Here is a 25676-nt window from a genome sequence, read left to right as displayed (position 1 = left end):
AAAAATAATAATAATAATACAAAAATACAAGAGTAATAATAAATTAAATCAACAAATAAGTTAATAGAAAATAAAAAGGGGGGGAGTGCAAATATATAGTAATATAATTTAAATGGGCACACACATGCATCCTCCTTAACGTCAGGTCACCTCCAAGCATATGTATATGTGCATGCGTGTTAACCCATGTAACTATATTTTTCCTTCTGTTAGACTCCATCTCTTCTCAAAAACATCCTCCATATTCCTTATTTTGTGAGTTCCCTTTTCCATAACTTTTACTTCTATTTGTTTTAAATTTAAGGTAGACAAACATTTGTTATAAAAGGACTCCTATATGATATAAAAAAAAAATATATATATATAAATAAATAAATAAAAAACAAAAAATACACACACAGATCATCCTATCAGAATAAATTAGATGAATATTAAATAAGTAATAAATGCTAATAATAAGTAATACATAAAATACTGAAATTATAAAATAATTATAAATTTATATATAGAAAAAAAAATCTAAAAATCATTGATGACTGGATGACAATAGACGGGCGTTAAATTTTAGCTTCAAAGAGTTTGAGGCACTAGTTGTTTTGGTGGAGGAGAGGAAACCCCATCTTTTCAACTAAATAAATGTATATATATGTATGTATATGTATACTGTATATATTAAGGCTGTCAATCGATTAAAATATTTAATCGTGATTAACTGATGATTGTCCATAGTGAATCACGATTAATTGCAAATTGATCGCACATTTTTTATCTGTTCAAATGTACCTTAAAAGGAGATTTGTCAAGTATTTAACACTCTTATCAACATGGAAGTGGGCAAATATGCTGATTTATGCAAATGTATGTATACATTTATTAATGGAAATAAATTAACAACACAAAACAATGACAAATATTGTCCAGGAGCCCTCACAGGTACTGCATTTAGCATAAAAAAATATGCTCAAATCATAACATGTAAGAATCTGGTACACACACAAAGACATCAGTGGTGGTATTTTTTTTTTATTAGTTTATAAATAGAATAGAAAATATTTCCCTATATCGGACAAGCTCTTTTTTACATTCACACTTCATCCCTCACAGAAATATATAACATTACTTAAAAGAAAAGGAGAAATATTCTGTGTGCAATCAACATTTGGATTGCAATGCAGAACTCCCTTTAAAAAAAAAAAAATACAACATATTAGGAAGTGCAATGTCAAATGTGCATTATCTGACGTTTCATGGCACAACACAATCGTTATGTATGGGTGCAGATGTGTTATTTTGTTTTATTATTTTATTTAAAAGGGATCATGTACAGTTTAAAACATAAATGTCACCATTTGATGCACCGCACCAGATTATAGCTTTAAGATAATTCACATCTGTAGTCCCTACAGATGTGTTGCAGCATCAAGTGTCAGTTTTTGGGCAGTAGTGATGAAAAAAACCATGATGGCGGCTGTAAATCTCTCCGTCTCCAGCAGTGAGTAATCAGACCGTTGACTAGTGAATCCTTTTGGTTTGTGACACCTTAAATAAAGCAGTGTGTACTTGTACATGTTTATGGGGTGAGAGAACTTTAAACTATGAGTGAGTTTGAATCATTTTCATTGGGCTAAATATGTAAAACTCTCCAGGATTTCACAATAAATACACAGATTATAGAAAAGACATTCCATACAGTACAAATCTTGTGTTTTTTCTTCTTTCTTCTTGCTGTGAATCATCTCATGAGCCCTCAGATTTATCTCGTCACCCCTTGGATGTTGGGAACTGGTATCAAGTACACAAATTGTCTGCCACATTTTAAAGACACAGGCTGTTTTATACCAAAAAACTCTAACATGAAACATTTAAAACTTGGAAAAAAAAAACGTAAATGCTGTTTTGTAACTTAATAAAACCACAATGGAGTGGAGAAAATTGTAAATAACATCCATGTTATTTTGCTTATTCGAGGCAGAAGCTACCTCTATAAAATCCTTCATAAAACAACTGTAATCTTTGGTACATCTTAGATGGATACCGTGTTTTTACAATAAATTAATCGTGCATGAACACTGTTGGACAGTGCCTGAGATTCAGCCGTGCACCAAAATAAAAAGCATCATTTCAGATATCATCTCAGAATAATACAGTGAAAAGTGTGTGATGGGAAGACTTGACCCACCAGATGCAGTACAGATACATTAAGCAACGTGGTCTGCCATTAAATGGTCCATGAATAGAAAGCTCTCTGCTTTCAGTGCCAGTTGTAGTCTTCATTTAACAGTTCAGGATTTTATTTAGTGTCTCATCCCAAAGACAAAGGCAGCTCCTTTGTAGGTGTAAATCTGCATGTCCACATCTTCGTTTCAACATTAATCAGTGCAGATGTTCATGATGAATACAGATAGTGCCAGGTTAGACCATCGAATCTGGTGCGCCAGGTTCATTAAAACAGGTCTGAGTGATAAGTCTGTCCAGTATCTGACAGGTCAGATCTGAGGAGCCGACTGGTCCCTGTTAATAAAGTAGGTGGTCAGTTCCCCTTTGCCCTTGACGTTGATTACTCCTCTGAGAGTGACGTTGTATCCCACGCTCTCGACCACCTCGGCTGTCTCCTCCGTCACCTGGGAGCAGAAAGAAAAGAAGTTGTTTTTTCTGTCTCCATTAATCCATCCGTTTTTTTTGCCTCAATAAAGACAGAGCTAATGACTCTTTTTTTCTCTGACCTGTATCTTGTCCAACACTCCTGTGCTGTCCATCCTGCTGGCCACGTTAACAGAGTTCCCCCAGATATCATACTGAGGCTTATGAGCTCCAATCACTCCTGCAATCACTGGGCCGTGGTTTATTCCTGGAGGTAAACAACAGGGAGGGGTGATTCAATGTTCATTAACATACATTTCTCTTTCTTAAAATTCCTTCCTCTGACCCACTAGAAGTGTACGGTGGTGTCTGTATCTGCAGAGACCCTGCCCTCTGCATGTATTTTCTCTTTTCTTCTTATTTGGCAGATCGTTAGCAAGCATCCAAGAGGAAGCTACGAAAGTGGCAGACACAGCTCAGGAAAAACGCAAATAAAGCGAGGGCGAAGCGCCAAGCGGACATAGCTTGTTCCGAAACGAGAGTGAATCTGGGGATGGCTTTTACCCGCTGGCAAGCACCATAACCCCCGTTAAGCCGGGAACAACTGTGAACGTTGTGTTTACAAACTGCAACCGACAAATCCTACTCATTGGGCGACATGAACAAATTTCCTGTGCTTTTTGTTCGCATCCACGATTTGTGGATCTAGTGTATAAATATCACGAGTTTGTCAATCATTGTAAATTACATTATTTTATTAAACCCCATCAGTCATTCAAAGTAGGTTTTTTAAAATTGTAGACTGAGATAAAGAAACAAGCTTAAGCACACATCCTTGGTATTATTATCATCACCAGTATTCATCTAGAGTAGACTCACCGATCCTGAGTTTGAAGCTGTTGAAAGAGTGTGTGTTGATAAACTCCAGTTTGTTCATCAGAGCGATGGCAAACTCCACCATGGAGCGCACGTGGGTGTACGACATCTCAACTTTCTGTAGGGGGAGCCAGAGATCATGTTAACGGAGGGCAGGCTGTCTTAAGAAAAGCTTTTAAAACATCCTGTAAATTCCTTTTGAAAATAGATGAAAACACTCTGGTTTACATTGAAAGCAGCTGTTTGGCATAACTAAGATAATCAAGACATTTGTAGATGGAGTGATCAAACTAAGCAAACCTTTTGTTTGTCCCCTTGAGGTGCGTGTCTCAGCCCTGCAGCAGCCATGTACGTACTGCCGATCGTCTTAATCTTCTCCACTGAACAGAATTTGGGCTTAGAGAGGAGCTGCGTAAGAGAAAGGAAATATAGGAGTATAGTCAGTGACACAGACTGAATGTGACACAGCATATAATATATAATCAAAACTTCTTCCTCATACCTCATCAAAGTCTGATATAATCTCATTGAGGAAGCGCAGACACTCCAGCCCGTCCCTGTTCTCGATGCTTTCGCTGTAGAACTCTTTGAACTGGGGCACCGAGGCAAACATGACACACACACAGTCATAGGACTGACTGTACAGGTCCTGAAACACAGTTTTTAAAAGTAAAAGAGTCAAACCTGTTCAGCTCCTTTTCATACATGAAATTCCTAAACGTTTTCTTAACTCTATAATGACCTGAAACCATCACCTCAATGACAGCATTGGATTTCTACTTTTGGAATCACATTCTCATATAAACACAAGCATTTTAATGTTTAATTCCATATATATTATATTCTCTTAAAAGACATGCTTGCAGGTCAGATACACCCAGTCTTTTAGCAGCTAACTTTCTACTGATCTAAAATGTATCAAACAAATTTCACACTCTGTATAGTGGTTCCCAAACTAACTTAATTTTTTACTTAAAGGGACCCCTTTTCTATCATTTAGTAAACTGACTAAGTGACATATTTTATGGATATTTTATATTATATTTAATATAATATATATAACAATAATAGTACAGAACAACTGATAAACCGTCAATTAACCCAAATATTGAACGCAATAACTGCAGGACGTTCGTTATTATGTATGTATGTTTATGTGCTTTGTTTTTGACAGTGTTTTCTTTCCCTGTACTTTTTTAATGCAAGATGAGGCAGTTTAGCAGAGAGGGAAGGCTCTGTGAATATAACTCGTGGTCAGGTCTTGACCATGCCCAGATCCTGCTTATATCTTAAATAGTAATCCAAACTTAAAAAAATAAATAAATATAAATATATTCATTTAGTTTTCTTCACAGAAATGAATGAAATGCTGAGATATAGGTCACCTGTATATATATAAAAAAAGAAGTCTTAAGGTTGGGAACCAGTGCAGTAGAAAATGATATGTGAAAGTTGGCATACCTAACAGAACGGCAGGCTAACTAGAGAATAAAATTGACAGAAAATGGGTAATGAATATCTACTGTACATCTTTCGTTTCCTTTACCTGGTTGCGAATAGTTTTGCCCATGAAGTTGGCGGCGACATGGAGCGGCAGGACGTTCTGAAGGAGGAGCTTGTTGACGTTCTCCATGGTCTCCATCTCCTCTCTCTCCGTCGTGAAGCAGCGATCCAACAGGAAGTCTACACGGCAACTTAGCTCGTCCTGACAGAGAAAGAGAGTATGTATGAACAAATTTGGACATAAGTTAATTTGCTTCAAAATCCTTCTTTAAATGACTCATTTGTAAAAAGGCACACATACCTGTCTGGCCTGTATGAGGCATACGATGTAAAAGATGACCAGCCAAACCCCGGACATGATCTGAGGGTCCTTCAGCACTCCCGGCCTGCAGAAAAACACATTACACTTGTGTTATTCGGACTACTAAACTACCGTCACTCTTTTTGTTCCTTCCATTACATAAACAAGAGTGTCTAGTGTTTCTCAGTCAATGGGGCCTGTACCCCCGGAGAGGCCTCTTGCTATAGAAAGCTCCTGAATAAATGATCTGAAACTTCAGACAAGGATTCACAATCTGGGCCCTGAGTGTCAGACAAAAGGCAGGAAATGTAACACCTCGGCTGAGCAAGATGGACAGTGTGATGACGAGTGGAAAGTGACCTTCAGCAGGATTACTGAGAGTCTGTGTGGACAGCAGGTTTGATGAGCACTTATATATATATATTCACGCCAACACTGCTTTCATGCATCTTTACTTTTCTTAACTAATCAACTTATTTTTATGTTGTTGTTGTTTCTGTTTTGTTGCTCTTGTGTTTGTTACTGTCCTGCTTGTTTGGTATTTTGTGCTAAATGCTTTTGTTTTAGAAAGTGCTATATAAATAAACCTTTACATACTTTTATGGAACGGTTTAGTCTATAAGATTTTGGAAAAAAGAACCAAGAGCCCAAGTTGACGCCTTAAATTCAAAAGGATATCTTTGTGCAAAACCCAAAGATATTCAATTTATAATGATCCGAATCCTCAAATCTGAAAAGCTGGAACCAGTGATCTTCCATGTTTATGATTTAAATAGTTAATGCATAAAAAAAACAGTTGCTGAATAATGTCAATCAATCAACTAATCGATTAACTGAGTAATCATTTCACCTCTAGAAAGCTGCTCATTACTGTTTAGGAGGCAGTTTGGATTTCAGTCTTCAATTTCTTTCTTTTTTTTTTTGTCAATATCCAAAATCAAAACTTTATTTGGCCAACAAAAGCAAATTGACATCACCAAAAATTAGGGCTGTCCTTGACCAAAGAAAATCTTAGTCGACTAAGAACTCATATGATGTTGTCGACTAATCGATTAGTTGATTTATTCAACAGATCTGTAAAGAATCACAAAGAATCACACAAAAGCGCCACTTTAAATCTTGTGTTTACCAGAGACGTGCTCATAAGGTTCTTGGGGATAAGTCATTCAGCATGAAAACAGCATAAAAAATGACTAATCGACTAGTTTTCAAAATAAAGTTCAGGCACATGAAGCTACATAGCACCCCTGGTGTCACTCACTTGGTGTCGTTGTAAAGCAGCCCGACGAGGCAGTAGGACCTCTGGGCGTAGACGTGGATGAAGAGGGCCAGGTAAACCACCACAGCCAGCGTGAGCAGCAGGGCCTTCACCGACAAGCACGTCTTCACGAACACGATCACCCCCAGCATGGCCAGCAGGCAGCAGTACAGGTAGTACTGGATGTTTGAAGAAAGGAGGAGGGAAAACGTGCGTTATGACAAGTTAAGTGTGATGTTCAAAGGTTGTACTGAATCTCCTAACATTCAGACTGATAAAGAATCAATAAAAAAATTCTTGGGGTTATGAATTATATGCATTTTCCTTCCTCTGTCTTTTCATTCTGAGGGTTTTCTGTGTGTATGTATGTATCTTTTATTTAGTTTCTTCCGTTTTGGGCATGTGAAAAATTAGCAACTTCTGTTGATAGTTTTAAAACACAGCTCAAGACTTATTTTTATGATCTTGCTTTTAATTCATTTGACCTTTTATCATTGTCTTTATGTATATGTCCCTTTATGTACGGTTTTATTGATCTTATTTATTCGTACATTTTACTCCTGATGAACTCTGTCTTTAACACCTGTGTTATTGTTTTGTATTTATTTATTCTAAGGCACTTTGAGCTGCATTTTCTGTATGAAAGGGGCTGTATGGATGAAATGTACTATTATTATTATTAATGAGATGAACTGAACAAGTAAAATGTGCAAAATTATGCAACGTTTTATGGATAACATTGAGCGGTTCAAGTGCTGTGTTACATTCAATTCATTAAAAGGCAAGTGTTGGCCTGATTTATCAGAAAACACTATTAGAGATGCACCGATGGATCGGTCCAAACCAGCCAGTTGTCAGCTGATGTTCTTCAACGTGAGGGAAGAAGACATAAAGCTCGCAATTTGTGGATTAGTGGACATTTGGGATTTGTTTGAGTGAGAGTGAGAGAAAGTCTTGTAACTTGGTGCAGTTTTCAAGAAAATGTTAAGTAATTTTAACTGACAATGTTTTATTATGAACTTACAATTAAATTTCCATGAAAGAAAAGTTATAAAAATGTTTGTGCATGCTGTCAATTATAGTTGTTAGAAAGAAAGAAAATCGAGATTGGCAGGTCAGAGTTTTGAAAAAATTGGCCAAGAGAATTGCGATCGGTGCATCTCTATTTACTATACTCTCCCGTAGGAATTATAAGACATATAATAGAGATAAAACTTGGCTATATAACATAGTGAAATGTTAACATTGAGGTACTTACAGGCACAGTGTAGAGTTTGAGACTCTCTAGCTCTGTCTTGTTGGCATTCGCGTCGCAATTGTTTCCTGGGAGGAAGAACTGAGAGACAAAAACAACAACAGTAAAAAAATGTTTGGATGAACAACAAATGTATCTGTGAATGACAGGAAACAGCAAAAGAAAGACACAAAGAAAGTTATGATGGGAGGCAGAAGAGGAACTCACAAAGTTGAGGATGGCCATCACCAGGGTGATGAGCACACAGAGAATGACCACGAACAGTCGCAGCGCCGCCTTGTTTGAGACGCCACGGGAGAGCCCCGAGATCCACTGAACACTCAACGGCATCTTGGAACGCCACTTCTGAAAACGAACATTAAACACAGAAATACTGATATATATATATGTATATATATATACTAAAATGGTTCTAACTTAAATGTTAATGCCGCAGAGATAAGAATCAATCAAAAATCTTGCAGTACACTATAGAAAATAATCAGCAATAGACCTCAAATCTGTTATTCACATCTTGAATTCATGTTTACATAAGCAGAAGAATGCACTTCATCTACAGTATTTTATTTAGATGCACCTGCTTTCATTTGCTGCTGTTGACTATGAACCAGATCACCTGTTGATATCAAACTCTACTACTTACCAATACAATACCAATACTGCTCAGTGTTATTACAAACATACAAGAGTAAGGGTTCATTTACCTTCAACTTTCCAGTGAAAACGATGGACAGAAGCAGCACCAGCACAGGGAAGGTGGCACCGTACGACACCGCCATCTGAAAGTTACTGTGAGGGGTGAAAACAAATCATTTACACTCTTTATCCCTCATTCAAGAGTGAGCAAAGAAAGACGCACGTGTGCGAGTTGATGATAATAATAATAATTCAGAACATAATGAGTATAATCAAATGAAAATTAAGTGTGAATGTGACCAAAGTGCTACTCACTTTTTGGAAACGAGCATCTGGACGGCGAAAAGAGTAACGAAGATCAGAGCCAGGCAGCTCATTGAGTGGTGTAAACCCTTCACCTCTGAAAAGCGGAACTGGAACACAAACACACCATAAGATACTGTAAATCCTGCTTGTTTCTACTCTTTCATGCACACATACTACTGCATGTATGACCCTATTTAATTCTTCTTATGTTAGACCAGAGAATGAAGTAGGTACCTCTCTCTCCAGGCTCAGGTCATTGAACAGCAGAGTCAAACAGTTGAGCTTCTTTGCTCTCCTCCTTAATGAAAAATCAAAATCAAAGGATGAATGGACAAGGCAGGTTTAATCCCAAAATAACAAGAACAGACTGGAAGAATTTAAGGCTGCAACTAACGATTGTTTTCATTGCTGATTAATTGTTTGGTCTATAAAATGTCAAAAAATAAATGTTTCCCAAAGCCCAAGATGATGTCCTCAAATGTCTCATTTTGTCCACAACTCAAAGATATACAGTTTACTGTCATAGAGTAAAGAAGTCAGAAAATATTCACATTTAAGAAGCTGGAATCACACAACTTTTGACTTTTTTTTTTCTTAAAAAAATACTCAAACAGATTTATTGATTATCAAAATAGTCAATAAATCCATTAATTGTTGCAGCGCTAGAAGAATTATCACAAAAGTCAGAGTATAAAATAAGGAAGAAATCAATGGAATTATCTATTTTTACCAAGATCAACATATAATATAATATAATATAATATAATATTTCACAACTTATATTCACAAATTCAATGTTAAGTACCATAGTTTAAAGTTTTTCCATAACAAAGAAGTTGCTCAAAAAACAATCTTTTTTTTTAAGGAGAGACATTTTTGAGAAACTGATAATATTATAATCTTTGTCATGTCTTGTTTTTTCCTCCTGGCTTATTTCTTATGATTTTTTAGTTACTAAAAACAATTTACAACAGATGAAAACTTACCCTTTATTGTCCAGCGTGTCCAGAGATCCTCTAACACCATTATCCACAACCAAACTGGGACAAAAGAAGAACATATTAGAAACAGCTCTAACCAAAACAATATACTGTATTCCCGATTCAACTAGTGTGTTTTAGGAGGGAGCAAAACACTCTTTTCCTCCAATTATGTTTTGCATAATTTCTCAGAAACTTACCAGTTGGGGTTGCTCTGGCAAGGTGGTCGTTCCTGAAGCAGACAAACAAACACAGTCAACAAAATGAATACCTAATGTCACCTTTCTTGAGACAGACAAAGGATCAGAAGACTATTAAATAGATCATGTGTTCCCGGAAAGAATATGTATATGAAAACTAATTTCTGTATATGTAATGCAATCTGTGTATACTGATTGTCCACCTATATGAATTTTTAATTTCATGCACAGCTCAACATGTGGGAGAGGCTAAGTATTAAGGAGGGAAGCAGCTCAACTACATACCGCAGACAGCTGTGGTTGGTTCATGGCGACGTTGCAGGGAACAATTGGCTTCTTGGAGGGCGTGGCGTCAGGGTTGTTCAGGTCTGCGAAGGGTTGGATGTTCCGCCAGGACTGCAGGTACTGAGACATCCGCATCGACGCCCGCTGCCTGGTCTCTCCCGTTTTCAGAGTGTTCGACTGAAATTAAGACGGAGATTACTTTATTTGACTTGACTTTTACCCCCTCGGGAACTGTATTTGCTTTTCTGTATATCCCTCCCTGAAGCTAGATCACAGCAGAGAGAACCATCACAAGAGCACATCTGCAGGGTTTGCGAGCACAACAGATGCCCACACAATACATCAAATAATGACAGATCTGCAGTCCCCTCCTTTTGTTTTCAGGGACCAAACCAAGATTTTTTGGGCTCTTAACTCAGCTTTTCTAATTTAAGATAGACCAACCTGCTTCTTCTTAAAGAAATATACAGTCTAAAACTGTTCTCTCATATGAAGAATCAGGTCTGGATATTGCCTTTCACACATATAGCAAACAGCAGGAGATTGTTCCTGTCAGAAGCGTCCTCACCGACTGCAAATACTCTGTTTGGTTTAGGTGAGGGGTGGCGTCTGTGTAGAGCGTGCAGGAGGCAGAACATGATGCAAAACACTCCGGGCTCAATCGGACATTACACAGACTTAGTGCTAGGGAGCTGGCAGGGTAAAGTCTGTTTGATGTCCGGTTCAACTGGTTCAGGCATTTGCATTCTCACATACAACTCCTACAGGGTAATATCTAGATAATTCAGGGTTGCAGAGCATGAATGAAAGGGGCTTATGTCAGTAAGTTGCATACTTAGATTACCAGAAACATGATATCTTACTTTGTCAATTTATCAAAAAGTCCAATTTAAAAAACTTTAATGCAATTACTGCTATTTTTCTTTCATGAAGTTTCCTTTTTGGTAGAACAACTTCAACAAAAAAGTAAATAATCCTGTACAGATAAATGAGACACAAAAAGTACCAACCGATTTAGGTCTCCTGGAAATGCTGTCTGGCTGGTTGGGGTCAATCACCAGGTAGGTGTTTCTTCCTTCAAGAAGAGGATCCCGACTCCCCCCGTCCCCTTTCTCCAGATCAAACGCTCCGTTCAAGTTCAGCATCGTCTCCTCTGTGATATGGACTCGCCTATCGATAATAATAGTATTAATAACAAAATAGGTTACAAAAAGTATGACATAAAAAGAGAGTAGAGAGGTAACAAAACTCAAAATGTATCCTCCATTATCACCACACTATCTCTATCATCTACATCAACTCAGAATTTGTATTACCCAGGAATGCCTCCAGACTCCATGTGGTTTGCTAACGTGACATCGTGTGACCACACGTCGTACTGCCACTTCTGCAAGCCGATCACGCCGCAGAGCACGTTGCCACTGTGAACACCAACCCGCATGCTGATCTCGACCCCCGTCGCCTCTCGCAGTTTACTACAGGGAGACAAACGTATGAGTAAAATCAGAATGACAAAAAAACATTATTAATATTAATAATAAATATATTTATTATATATAATAATACATAATTTATTAGATTATTTTTTTTATTTTTTAATAATAATCTGAATCGGCAAAGTAACTAAAGCTGTCAAATAAATGTAAATATTTCTACATTAATCTACATGGTGCAAACACAACCAGGCCACGATGAAAATGTGCCATTTGAGACTATGATAGTTATTTTTTATATACTATGGCGCTTCCACACTCTGTAGCTGTGTGCTTTGAGCTGTAATATATAGTGTGGTTTAGTCGTAGAGGAAGGAGTAGAGACATAACAACGCCATGAGAACCACGAGGAAGTCATAAAGAGGACAGTAACATCAGATGCAAATTTAAGAGCGCTGACTAGCTTTTATGGCTGGAAAAACAGAAATCAGGTGGGAGGGACCTCGACTTCAACTTCAGTTTATTTAAAGTGCATATCACCGAGAGAGAAGAAGAGAAAACACAAGATATTACATGTAAAAGTAAACACACATACACAGGTCATAATGTTAATATGACAACAAGGTTGAGGTTAGTCATGTTAAAAACAGGAGCCAGTCCTTTTAAAGCCTTATAGGTAAGAAAGAGGATTTTGAAATCAGCTCTTGCGTGAACCGGTAGAGACATCAGTACCGGTGTCAACACAATGCTACAAAGAGAGAGTACAACACAAATGTATTTTCTAATACAATTTTTAAATAATCACAGAAGAGGAAAGACAAATAACGTTGGGGGAAAAAACTGACCTGATGGCAGTGCACATGTCCAGCCCCATCTGAACACAGTTCTTGGCGTGGGTGGGAATGGGGTCAGGCAGACCAGATACACAGTAGTAGCAGTCACCCAGGATCTTAATGCGAAGACACCCATTCTTCTGCAGATAAGAAGAAACAGAGACGAGGAGTCAGATGCAGAGATAGCTAGTTTATAACCAACACAGAACTGTCCTTTGTGAAGAAATGGTGTTATTTTGGGCTGGATGTGCTGGTATTTTTACCTTGGCGATGTCATCAAATCTGCCAAAGACCTTGTTGAGCACAGCGACCAGCTCTTCTGGCGTGCAGCTACTCGCTAGCTTTGTGAAGCCCACAATGTCTGCATACAGGATGCTACACGGAGCCACACAGATAGACACAAATGTTAGGCATGTATTTGTATGATAACAGCTTTTAGCGACTCTCAGTGATACAGGATAAATACAGCAAGTATAAGATAAATATCTGATGTGTCTGTCACAGTGGATCAGCAAACTTTCTGTTGCAGTTACACAGGTTAGACCCAGCGTTGACACACAGACAAACAGTAAATTCATCAAATTCAGTGCCCCATGCTACTTTCCAAGCTACTGTAGCTGTCATATATAGGTTTCATCATACAGAAGTGGACGTGGTTTCATCTAAAGTAGGTTGGAAAAACTATAGACACGCAGACAAATCGCCACACACATTTGCAGATTTCTGCCCCAGCAGAAGTGTGGCAAAAGCCATGTGTAAAAAGCCAATTGAGAGTCCTGCTGAGTTGTAACTTGTCTGTATTTCCAGACTAATATCTATGAATGCATTACAGATGTGTCTACATATTTACAAATCTTTGGAGATTCTTTTTACACATTTACAAATCTGATTACGCGCATGTGGATTGAGATACAGTTACAAAGATCTTCACACACATTTGTGAATAGTTCTGCTACAATAATACCGTCCTTACACCTGCCAAAGCATTATGGGAACTGTAGTTCCCAAACATGCTCGATTATCCCTAAAAATTGAAGTAAGACAAAGACTAATAATAGGAGTGATAAAATCCATTAATGTTAACTTTTTTAATGTTGCAGACAGGGGATGTTTGGGGATGCAGTTGTCTCATTTTTGTCTGAGGGTTGCCCACAGAGTCAGGCTTTGAAAACCCCCGATAGACTGTAGGAGATATAGGTTTGTAAAATCTGAAAGTGTCTACACGCTCAGCTTCATGCCACTCTTTAGACTTCATCTAAATATTGAGAAAAAGCTTATACCTATTTAGCGTAGTAAAGTTGCGTATTTCTGTGAAAAATGTATCTCTTGGAAAAAAAAACTACTTATACCACTTCACGTTTCAGTGTAACTTTAATCTCCAAGTAACCTTCATGTAATGTAAGAAGCACAAATGGGCAGGAGAGAGAGAGACAAGTTATGGTTCAGCTATTGCGTTCTGAAAAGCTAACATACTCAACATCACCTGTTCAACAGTGTAACAGTATAATCATCACCTGACATCCTTGTGCTTCCGTACGTAGAGGCTGTGGAAGTTGTGGGTGTTGGATTCACTCTCCTCAACTGTCTTCTGCTTGAAGAGCTTCTTTATCACCTCCGTTTTCAGCTCCATGGCGATGTACCGCGGCAACACCGACAGGAGGAGCTGCTCCTGTTGCAGAGGAAACAGAGAGGACAGGGGTCAGGGGGGGTGGAGACAGCGGGTGATGAGTTCTGAGACCTATATACACTGGGTCATTGGAGGAGTGACAATCTGTTCACACAGGCTGTAAAAGAAATAGGCGGCCATCGATGCCATGTTTACTTAGTGGACCACGTTTCATCTATTTGTTTACTTGCTGTGAATAGTGTCCATTTGGGTTTGCTTATTCTGTTGCTGCTGGGCTTCAGACAAGTGAATGATTAATCTATTAACCTAATAGCCATAAAAACAGACAGTATCTAAACCCAGCAGGCTGTCCAGGTAAAGAGCCCTTTAATGAGAGCCACTACACATAATGATTTTAAATTCAGAGCAACTGAAACAAGCTGCACAGAAGAGATGTTTTTTATATGAGAAGTGACCTGGACTGTGATAAACTAAGACAAGCAGAGCAAATAAAGGCTGAGCCAAATGAAAATGAATGTGTGCTAAATTAGCTGTTATCTTCTCTTCAGCTTGAAGTCAAAGAAATGATTTTACATTTAAAATTAAAGCTATACTGTCTAATGAGTTTGAAGTTTGCTTTAACCTGCTGATATTTCCTTATTTCCTTCCGGGAGCGTATGGCGCTGAACTCTTCTCTCTTCTGATTGGATATCCTGAGGTCCCTCTCGGTCGTCCACAGATGGAAAATCCCGATGCAGTTCACGCACACAAACAGAATTGCATTCGCCACCAGCTGAGGAGGAAGTCAGAGGAGAGGAGATTATTGATACTTTATTAATATCCTATTGTGTTTCCAGCACTCTAAGTAGCTGAACCACTACTGTAATATGCCAATCAATAAATGACAGAGTTGCAAAAATGGACATTATTGCTTTGAATTTGTACATTTTTATTGTGTTTTATTACTAACTGAAAACCACACTCTACTCACGCGCTATTTACCACAGGACAAACAACGGGTTATGTAAAACCAGGTTTAGGACTTCTCCGTTAACCAAATGGTGATGCAGATCATTTGCATTTTTTCCGTTGTAACTGTGAAACCGGCTGGTCACAAACAACAACACAGTATTATGCAGGTTGACCTAAGCCTCTCATGTGTTATTTGAATTTGGACACTCTGGTACATGCAAAAGGTGATGATCTATTTAGATGGGCAGGTCATTTGCAAATTGTTGTCTATATTTACATTTGAAGCTTTATTATGTACACATATGTGTTTTTCACCCAATACTAAACTATGCAGTAGTATTGACTAGGGCTGCCAATCAATTCAAATATTTAATCGTGATTAATCGCATGATCGTCCATAGTTAATCTTGATTAATCGCAAATTAATCTCACATTTTTTATCTGTTCAAAATGTACCTTAAAGGGAGATTTGTCAAGTATTTAATACAACATGGGAGTGGGCAAATATGCTTGCTTTATGCAAATGCATGTATATATTTATTATTGGAAATCAATTAACAACAAAAAGCAATGACCAATATTGTCCAGAAACCCTCACAGGTACTGCATTTAGCATAAAACATATGCTCAAATCATAACATGGCAAACTGCAGCCCAACAGGCAACAACAGCTGTCAGTGTGTCAGTGTGCTGACTTGACTATGACTTGCCCCAAACTGCATGTGATTATCATAAAGTGGGCATGTCTGTAAAGGGGAGACTCGTGGGTAACCATAGAACCCATTTTCATTCACATATCTTGAGGTCAGAGGTCAAGCGACCCCTTTGAAAATGGCCATGCCAGCTTTCCCTCGCCAAAATTTAGCATAGGTTTGGAGCGTTATTTAACCTCCTTCACGACAAGCTAGAATGACATGATTGGTACCAATGGATTCCTTGGGTTTTCTAGTTTCAAATGGTTGAAACAGACACATATGGTACGTATTTTTAAGAGGTTAATTAAAAATAGCAAATTGCATTATTGCGTTAAAGAAATTAGTGGCGTTAAAATGAAGCAAGAAGCTGAAGCTGAAAGAAAAAATGGAAATCTATCTAATATATAGTGCTAATTAGTGACCCTCTGAGGTGTTTGCAGGACGATTTTTTTTGTATCTTTGAACAGAGCTAGGCTAGCTGTTCACCCTGTATACAGTCTTTATGTATCTATTCAAACACGGCAAAACTCTACCTGCACAGCCAGGTCCGGTGTGTCTGGGTTTGTGACGGGGACGTAGACGCTGATGATGATGATGTGCGAAAGGCTGGTCCAAATCCCGACCATGAGGGCCCAGGCCATGGAGAGAGGCAGCACTGTGTACACACTCAGAGTGAGGAAGAGGAAAAATGCCACCTGAGAAGGACGAGAGACACATGTGAAGAAAGGTGAAAAGAGTTAAAGAACAGTTAAAGAATAGAATGAAACTCATCATTTCTTTCTCTTTTTGCTTCCTGTTCACCTGTTCCCACGCAGTGACCGGTCCTCCAGTGAAGATGAAGACTATGGCAATGACGTACAGCGTCCCCCAGACGAAGAGGGCCAGGGCTCCTCCGCAGCGCCTCACCGTTGCCAGCCAGGGCAGGCAGACGAGCAGGATGGCGCTCAGACAGAGAACCACGCACAACACCGCTAGAGCAGCTACATGGACAGTCACGTTCTGTGCAGAGATGGGCAAAAACTGCAAGTTAAAAAAACACGCACTAACTCACGTTGTCTTCCTGGATTTGCTATTGAATGGGGCAGCGTGTGAAACCTGCAAAAATAATCACATTTAAGAAGCTGGAATCAGAGAATTTGTACTTTTTCTTCTTCAGAAATTACTCAAACCAATTAATCGATTATCAAAATAGCTGGCGATTAATTTAATAGTTGACAAATAATCGATTAATTGGTGCAGCTCAACAACTGTTAAAAAGCAATGTCATTAGCAGACGCAAACGGATACAAAGGAGCACTTCATGTTAACATGCAAATGCATGTGCAAAGACCTACTTTGCGTAGCGTTGCCTCATGACTCAGCTGTTTACTATATCCAAAAAGCACCTGTCTGCTCTACTCTAGCGACTAAAATTAAAATGCCTTTATTCATCAGACATGAAAGCCAGGCTGAGCTTTAAACAGCTGGTGCAATGCTTTTTAATCTGCTCCTGCCATGTGAAGTAAAGGTATTTTCATTTTTGCAATGAGACAACATGACCTGATACTATTTTCCTTTATTCCCCTAGGGAATTAACATCGTTGTTGCTGATGTTAACATACATTTTTAAAGTCTTCCAATGCAGCGGCCTATTAACAAAATTCATTAGTAGCATGTTCAGCAGGTTAGTTTGCGTCTCATGAACTTTCCACTGATCCATAAAATCCATAAAATGTGGAAGAAAGATCTGAATAGTTAAACACATTTAAACACAGTGAATATTTGCAGGAATTACTAGCTGTAATTCTACAAATAAAATATACATATAAAGCACTGTGTGATTGGTTGGCAAACCAGCAGCACCCTGGTCTTTTGTTTTTTTATGATGTTAGAAAACAAACAAGCCTGTGCTGCTTGAAGATCATCACGGACCAAGAAACAAAAGTAAAAGCATTTTTTTATTTATTTCTGTTTATCATAAACAAAAAAAGCACTAGTTCCTGTGAAAAACTACAATTTAATTACATTTATTTTCTGTATAATATTCTGTACACCAAAGATCCCATTATTACAGCATAGCGTTATCTACAGCACTGTTAACGATCAAACGTTTATGTTAACATTAGGGTTGTCAAAGTTAACGCAATAATAACGCATTAATGCAAATTCGACCATATCATACTAGATTCTCATAAAGGAGCTTAAATAACGCTCCAAATTTGCGCTAAATTTTGGCAAGGAAAAACTGTCATGGCTATTTTAAAAGGGGTACCTTGACCTCTGACCTCAAGATGTGTGAATGAGAATGGGTTCTATGGGTTCCCACGAGTCAGACATGCTCACTTTATGATAATCAAATGCAGTGAGTCAAGTCAAGTCAGCCCACTGACACACTTTCAGCTGTTGTTGCCTGTTGGGATTTCCATGTTATGATTTGAGCATATTTTTTCCAATGCTAAATGCAGTACCTGTGAGGGTTAACAATGGATAAACATGCAATTAATCCCGATTACATATTTTAATCAATTGACTGACCTAATTAACATCAAAAGTACAGTAACTATTGTGTGTCAACTATGTTTTTTATTGCAGGTTGATACATATGACCTACATATGTATTATGTATATGTGGGCCACAGCTTTGTGAGAGTGAGAAGTCGTGTGCGTTCTAATTGAAGCACAAGAATGAAGAACAGGTTTAATGCTCTAATTCCTTGGCCAAGTTGGCTGTAAAACTTCTAAGTGCGTGTGTTGACTATCACTACACTGATGAAGAGATCATTTTAATGTGTCTTACAGTATTGAACTGTAACCTAGAAGTGTGCAAAAAAATCCCAAATACCTTCCTCGCAACTCAATCAATTCTTGGTTTAGTAAAGTTTGCCTAAGTTATATACCGTAAGGGTGTAACTAATGTTTTCTTTCTAGGACTGATAAAAATATTAAATCACAATTGTCCATAGTTAACCACGATCAATCACAAATTAATATTTTTTTTTTTTATTGAGCTTAAGTTTGTAGCGTTATTTAGCTTCCTGACATGGTTGGTATCAATGGATTCCTTAGGTTTTCTAGTTTCATATGATACCAGTATCTACACTCTAGCTTTGAAACCGCCTGATACAACCTAAAAAACTGATAATTGACTAATTTTTCAAGAAATAATATTGAAAAATGTGACAAATTCTCTTGTTTCAAGGTGAGGATTTGCGGCTTTTCTTTGTCATATATAATAGTAAACTGAATATCTTTTGGTTTTGGACTTTTGGTCAGACAAAACAAGACATCTAAAGACGTGACTTTGGGCTTTGGGATGATGTGATGGGCATTTTGTAGGGCTGTCCTGAATATAATTTTTTGGGCTTCGAAGTTTCGGTGAGAAATATTTTAAGATATTCACAAGCAGGTTGACATGTTCTTTTTTCTGTCTGTCTCCATCTCCCTCGTATTAGTTGCTGTCACAGAGCAGCTGCCGCACTACTGTACACACACGCACCTCTAAACACAATAAACAGTGATATCCATCTGAGAATAACTAATAATATCTAATGTTGAGTATGAAAAATGAATAATGTTGTGGGATTATTCCTTATTTCATAGGCTTTTGGGATTTATACATTATTATCACATGCTTATATAAAAAAAACAAAAAAAACGAAGCATTCGAATACTGATTTGGAGGTTGATTACCATGGCAACGGTCGAAGCTTCGAAGCATTCGGGTCAGCCCTAGCATTTTAAAATTCACAATTTCACAGAAGCCAAGGTGATAACTTCAGATAACTTTGACCAGCAGTCCAAAACCCCAAAATATTGGATTTACAATGAATGAATATAACTCTTAATAACTCATCATTTTGAAGTAAATGTTGATTGCACAGTATAATATATACAGAACAATGACACAATCAGCGTTTAGATTGGTTTCCTATAAGCCTCACTTTCACTATGCAATTCTGTCCGTCACCGGATACGATCTCCTGGGAAAATGAAGGCTCCATTTACGGCGCAAAGGAAGTGCTTCAACCATTTCGCAACCAAAACAGGAAGAGGATAGTGCTTTTGTTTTAGCTATCGCTCGCCATCCCCAGTTACCAAAGAGTATCAATGTCAGTTAATTGCAGTTACTATCCCCAGTAGCAGAAATGGCAGACGGTGGAACAACAAAACTAACTGTGGAAAACAAAATGCAATGTGGCTCTGAGGAAAACAGAAAGTGATGCTGTTATCTTTGCGACAGCGGCACCAACAATAATACCACTTGGAAAAGCTAGCATCTGTTTCCACTCCAACTAACTATTAACTGATTTGACAAAAACCTAGATGTACTTTTCAAACAGACAGGCAGGTTGTGAAGTAAATTAAAAGTGCAGCATATCGCGTCACACACACTCACCCTTCCTGTAGTGGGAATGAGCACGATGAGGACCACACAGAAGGCCAACGACAGCACCAGTCCAGTCAGCATAGCCGGAGTCTCCTCCACGCATTGCAGAAAAGCCCTGTGGAACGCCTGGTAGCAGCAGCACATCCCCTCTTTCACACTCTGCCTTGACCGGGTGCTCCGCCTGTCCTCGTCTCTGTCCTCCTCGTCTCTGTAGTGGTCGTCCCACCCGACATCGATGCTGTCCTTTGTTCGGGCGACTTTGGATGAAACGTCAGAGAATGAGCGCGTAAAGCAGCTGAGTGCCTTTTCTGCTGTTGGTTTAGAGTCTGTTTTGGAATTGCAGATATCATCGTCTGGACTATATTTGATGTTTTTGTCATAAGTGTCAAAGCTGGGTTCAGAGAATTTGACAGGTTTCGTCCTTTCAAAGGAGCATCCCTTGACCTCAGATAGCTCTTCGTCAAAGAGCTCTTTGCTTAAACTAGTGCAGCCAGGGCTGGATCTTGAGCTGCTGTAGTCAGAGTCACTGCAGCCGTTTGTTTGCGATGAGATATTTTTGTCAGTTTGTGGCTGATCAGAGGATGAGTTGAACGAGGCATCATGATCCGTAGCCTGCAGGGTCACACCTGTTCCCTTCAACAAAGTATTGGCCTCAAGAGGTTCAGGAACCTGCGCTGTTTTAGCCACACCGACCTGTATGGAAACCTGGGATTCACTGAGTCCTGATTTGCTCCCGACAGTAGGATTGTTTGCATTTAATTTGGCGTCGTTTGAGCTGTCATTTCCTTGCAAAATGTTAATATCACCGCTTTGCGCTGATTGTTTTACTTTTTTTGGACTGAAGTCGTCAAGCTCCAGGATATTGTCTGTGATTTTTCCCTCTCCATGACATGAGATGACCACAATGTCCGGCACTAAACACACCTGTGGCGCTTCTTCTCCAGTCCTCCCCTTTTCCTGAAAACCTTGCGACTTGTCTGGCATTGTGACCTGTGTGAGTGTGAGGAATCTCACCGTCTATCAACTTGTCACTTTGCTATTTCTGGCTGTCTGTCTCTCTGTCTGCTTGTTTACATGACAAAAACACACACGGATAGTGTTTACTTCTTTGTCTTTTCCTTGTCAGATGTTGTTTATGTCTATGCAGGAGGGAGAACTTACACCCTTGTCTGCATGAGAGATTAAATTAATTAAAACAGCAAAAGAATCAGGCAATTTTGAGACTGTTCCAGTTCCTCTGTTTTGAATCCACTCCTACAGCTAAAAAGATATAAAAATAGATCACGATGATGAAGATGGTGTTCTTTCTGGGGTTACATATATCCGTTTTTAAGGTCCCAAAGCTTCCTGGTAAGGAATCTTAAACCATAGAATAATCTCCTTTAGCGAGTGCTGATGGATACTGGATGGAGTCTCGCTGCCAAAAAAAAAAGACAAACAATTAGAACATAATCAAAATAAACATATAAATTCACTGCTGAACATTTAGTTTTTTAGCTGAGAGACTGCGCTTGTTGTGTCTGTGTCACTAGCAAAGTCCAATAATGAGAGCAGGGAAGTCATACCTGTCCTAATGCCATTTTAATGACAAACCTCTTCTAGTCATTTCCCCATTATGCAAAAAAACTTGTTCGTCTAGCTGCTGGCTGTTTCCCTGCAACACACACACGTACACACTGTACAGGTGTGTACTGGAATGACATGTCAGCGACGCACCCACATTGAAAACATTGTTTTCCAGTCTCCACCTACACTCAGTGTTTTGCTCTGATGTGCCTGTCTGTTGCTTCTTCGTCCCGACCGTACAGACTACCTTCGTCGCATACAGTCAGCTCCAATGTCACCATCAATTCCAGGATTAAAATATCTCTATTTAATCTGTCTCTTCTGCTACAGGTACATATCTGATTTAATAGCAAAGTCATGGAGGGATTAAACAGTAATTCGTCTGATTCGTCCATTCACCTTGACTCACCTCCCCTCCCCTCTTTTACGTCACAACAATTTAGTTTCATTTGCAAATTTTTACAAAAGGAAGGACTGTGTGTCTTTTTATAGCTGACACACTTTAAACTGTGACACTATGTGGTTATGACAATACATTTATTGTGGTTCCACTGGTGTCCCTTTTCCCTGTCTGCGGGTTTCACTACTCTGTTTTGCTTGTCTGTAAAGCACTTTGCCAAAAAGAAGTTTTACAAAACGTACTCAGACCTCTTTAGTTCAAAATCCAAAATGTTTTTATTGAATAATACTAGGGCTGCTGTAATGGGGTCATTATATACCTCTACAGTGCTGCCATCAACTACTTGTTTCAGCTTTATTAGTTTATATTGAATAGTACTGATACATGATCCAGTTTCTTTAGTGAATTTAGAGATAAAAACAATATTTTTTTTATGCAAATTGACCTCCAATTTAGGATAAATAAAGTTATTGAATAGTACATACATGATCCCGTTTCTTCAGTAAATCAAGTGATGAAAAATATATTTTTTTATGCAAATTGTCATCCAATTTAGGATGAATAAAGTTATTGAATACATGATCCAGTTTCTTCAGTGAATCTAGAAATAGAAACAATTTTTTTTTATGCAAATTGTCCTCCAATTTAGGATGAAGAAAGTTATTGAATACATGATCAAGGTTTTTCAGTGAATCTAGTGATACAAAAAACAACAACAAATTCTCCTCCAATTTAGGCCAAATAAAGTTATTTGTCTCATTAGGTCAAAGTGGACCAAGAACATCTGTCCAACCAACACAATCATAGCTACATCTCCAACATTGAATTGATGATTTTTTGAAAGAGGTAAGTCGTATTATGTACTATTAGTATTAGTGTCAAGTTATTGTTTAAATATGTGCAGTATCCCAACTTGAGAGAGATTGAAACATCCACTCGAAGATTTTTAACTGGAATCCACTCAATGACAAACAGCTTTATCCTTTTTCCCTCCTTTATTTTGTAGGTTGAGTTGAAAGTTCAGTTCATTTTGGAATTATTATTATTAGCCATTATTAGTCATTAGGTGTAAAACTTTTGAAATAGAAAAAATACAGAAAAGAAAATATATTTACAAAATAAGTATAAATAAGAACAAATTCATTTTTTTGAGACTTTGAGCAAAATTCATTAATCCTTATTTAATTTAATACACACACTCCTATTAAAGGCCTCATGTTAAATGCAAATAAGCAAGTGCCCACTGCTGCCATAGCCTTTGCCTTAACAAAAAGGTAATATGTATATGTGTATTATATTATTTTATTTAATTGTATTGCATATTAGTATTATGGCAAAATATGTTATATCACCAATGGGCTAATGTGGCTGACAGTGTAAACAAAGCTATCTTTATATAAACAATTTAGATAGTTAGTTAGATAACGTTAAACATAAAAGCATCTCTCATAATTAAAAAACACTTTAATGGTTATTTAGAACTTAAAAACTACAGCTTAAAGTCATTTTTGTCCTCGTTTGTTGCCAAACTTTTCATGGCAAATCTATTCTGAGCAGTTAATAGTTCACTTATGATATCAATATTATCGGTTCAGTAACTTATTTTACATTGATAAAAGTTAACTGTGTGAGAAAGAAACACTGGGGGTTGGGCATTAACATATAAGACACAAGAAAAGTAGGCTAATTTAAAGGAAGTTAAAGTTAAGATAAATATTCTTTTTTTTGTACTTTATTTTTTCCCTTTTTTCAAGGTTGTTTTTCTCTATGCAATTTAAGATAAGTTAAGATAAATATTCTTTTTTTTAATACTTTTTTCAAGGTTGTTTTCATCTATGCAATTTAAGATAAGTTAAGATAAATATTATTTTTTTCCCCTTTTTCAAGTTTGTTTTCATCTATGCAATTTAATATAAGTTAACATAAATATTATTTTTTTATACTTTATTTTTTTCCCTTTTTTTCAAGGTTGTTTTCATATATGGAATTTATTATTATTATTATTTATTACAATAGTTTATAAACCATTTTTTTTAAGTAGATGAGCTTATAGACAAACTCATTAAGTGCACTAGACAACATTCAAAATTGAAATAAAATTAAGAAAAGAAATAATAATAATAATAATAATAATAATAATAATAATAATAATAATAATGATAATAAAAAAGAAAGAATATAGTTAAAAAAAAACACACACATAATAAAAAAACAAAACAATAATAATACAAAAATACGAGTAATAATTAATTAAATCAACAAATAAGTTAATAGAAAATAAAAAAGTAGGCTAATTTAAAGGAAGTTAATGTTAAGTTAAGCAATTTACAGTTAGACAAACTCATTAAGTACACTAGAGAAAACAACTTTCACAACATTCAAAATTGAAATAAAATTAAGAAAATAAATAATAATAATAATAATAATAATAATAATAATAATAAAAAAGAAAAAAATATTTAGAACTTAAAAACTACAGCTTAAAGTATTTTTTGTCCTGTTAAAATAAAAATAAAGAAAAGAAATAATAATAATAATACGAGTAATAATAAATTTAATAATAATAATAATAATAATAATAAAAAGAAAGAATAGAGTTAAAAAAATAAAAATAAAACCACACTAACTTTTATAATATAAATATTCTTACCTCATTGTTTATCAACGTCTCTCTGTCGTCGCTTTCTCCTCTTTAACTTTTACCGTCAGTTAACACGATAAAAGGTCTTATTTAGGCGTATTTATCGCTCAGCATCCAGACAAACACTGAGTATCGTTGTCAGAGAGCTCTCCAAACACTATAAACAAGTGAAAACCGGGTAAAAAGGCTATAATATCACGTTAAAATCCTCTTTTCTTTACAAAATAAAACAGACGTTAGAAAGGCTGCCACTCTGGTTCGACGCACCAGGTGAATGTCATAGGCACGAGCTTCTCTGGTCCTTGCTATGCAAATCAAGGAGGGTGAAGACAAGGAGAAGACATGAGGCGTCATTTTACGGGGGTTTTACGCATGCGCAGTCTGCACTCGCCGAAATTGAGCCACACTGCGCATGTGTCACAAACCCATAGGTCGAATCCTTTTTTAATAGGCCTTGTGCAAATAGGGAGAGAGGTAGACAGAGCTGGATGAAGAGGATGGAGCACAGGTCAAAAGGTCAGACTGATGGTGTTTTCTCTTATTCTCAAATGTGAGGATCCTTTCCTTAGAATTATTTCAGTTATTTTATTTTTACATACTTTATTTTTTCCCTTTTTTCATGGCTATTTTCATATATGCAATCCACTGTTTGTAATTACAACAGTCTATAAACTAACTTTTAAGTAGATGAGCTTTACAGACAAACCCCATCAAGTACACTATAGAGAAAACAACTTTCACAACATTCAAAACCGAAACAAAACCAAGAAAAGAAATAATGATAATAATGACAAAAAGAAAGAATAGAGTTAAAAAAACAAAACAACAAAACAAACAAAGTGTGTATCACAGCTGTTACCCTGCACTATATTCAGTTTTAACAGTTTTCTTCATGTCCTTGTATTTGTACTTTGTACTTTGCACTATTAGCTTTTTTTACTGCCTTTTTATTAATATGTTTTGCACTATGGAACTGTGATGCTG

General features: G+C 37.2%; 1 protein-coding gene across 2 annotated transcripts; it reads right to left on the bottom strand.

Moving 5' to 3' along the window:
- Nucleotides 1-1010: 1010 nt before the first annotated feature.
- On the bottom strand, nucleotides 1011-24966 carry LOC119481263 (adenylate cyclase type 4-like). Of its 2 annotated transcripts, XM_037758030.1 has the most exons (27): nucleotides 24702-24966; nucleotides 21651-21739; nucleotides 20095-21502; nucleotides 16521-16718; nucleotides 16253-16414; nucleotides 14696-14845; nucleotides 13961-14115; nucleotides 12710-12821; nucleotides 12459-12586; nucleotides 11497-11655; nucleotides 11191-11350; nucleotides 10181-10357; nucleotides 9896-9927; nucleotides 9702-9755; nucleotides 8950-9013; nucleotides 8725-8822; nucleotides 8478-8562; nucleotides 7981-8118; nucleotides 7777-7854; nucleotides 6522-6697; nucleotides 5261-5345; nucleotides 5003-5161; nucleotides 3959-4105; nucleotides 3757-3864; nucleotides 3460-3574; nucleotides 2724-2848; nucleotides 1011-2621 (listed from the first exon to the last, which is right to left on the bottom strand). In XM_037758030.1, exons 3-27 carry the CDS (start codon nucleotides 21067-21069, stop codon nucleotides 2487-2489), a joined length of 3975 nt encoding a protein of 1324 aa, XP_037613958.1. In that variant the 5' UTR covers nucleotides 21070-21502; nucleotides 21651-21739; nucleotides 24702-24966; the 3' UTR covers nucleotides 1011-2486. The 2 variants fall into 2 exon arrangements, with proteins under 2 accessions (XP_037613958.1, XP_037613957.1); XM_037758029.1 differs by lacking the exon at nucleotides 21651-21739.
- Between the last annotated feature and the right edge of the window lie 710 nt (nucleotides 24967-25676).

Source organism: Sebastes umbrosus, chromosome 22, assembly GCF_015220745.1.
Source record: "Sebastes umbrosus isolate fSebUmb1 chromosome 22, fSebUmb1.pri, whole genome shotgun sequence".
Classification (NCBI taxonomy): Eukaryota; Metazoa; Chordata; class Actinopteri; order Perciformes; family Sebastidae; genus Sebastes; species Sebastes umbrosus.
This window is presented reverse-complemented; position numbering and strand designations above follow the sequence as displayed.

Bases quoted from the DNA above. Each gene is read 5' to 3' on its own strand.
- LOC119481263 (XM_037758030.1), bottom strand. From the start codon at position 21,069: ATGCCAGACAAGTCGCAAGGTTTTCAGGAAAAGGGGAGGACTGGAGAA. The intron at 9,756-9,895 runs GTAAGTTTCTGA...CTTTTGTCCCAG, and splicing joins TGCCAGAGCAACCCCAACTG to TTTGGTTGTGGATAATGGTG. The intron at 3,865-3,958 runs GTATGAGGAAGA...TCTCTTACGCAG, and splicing joins TTATATCAGACTTTGATGAG to CTCCTCTCTAAGCCCAAATT.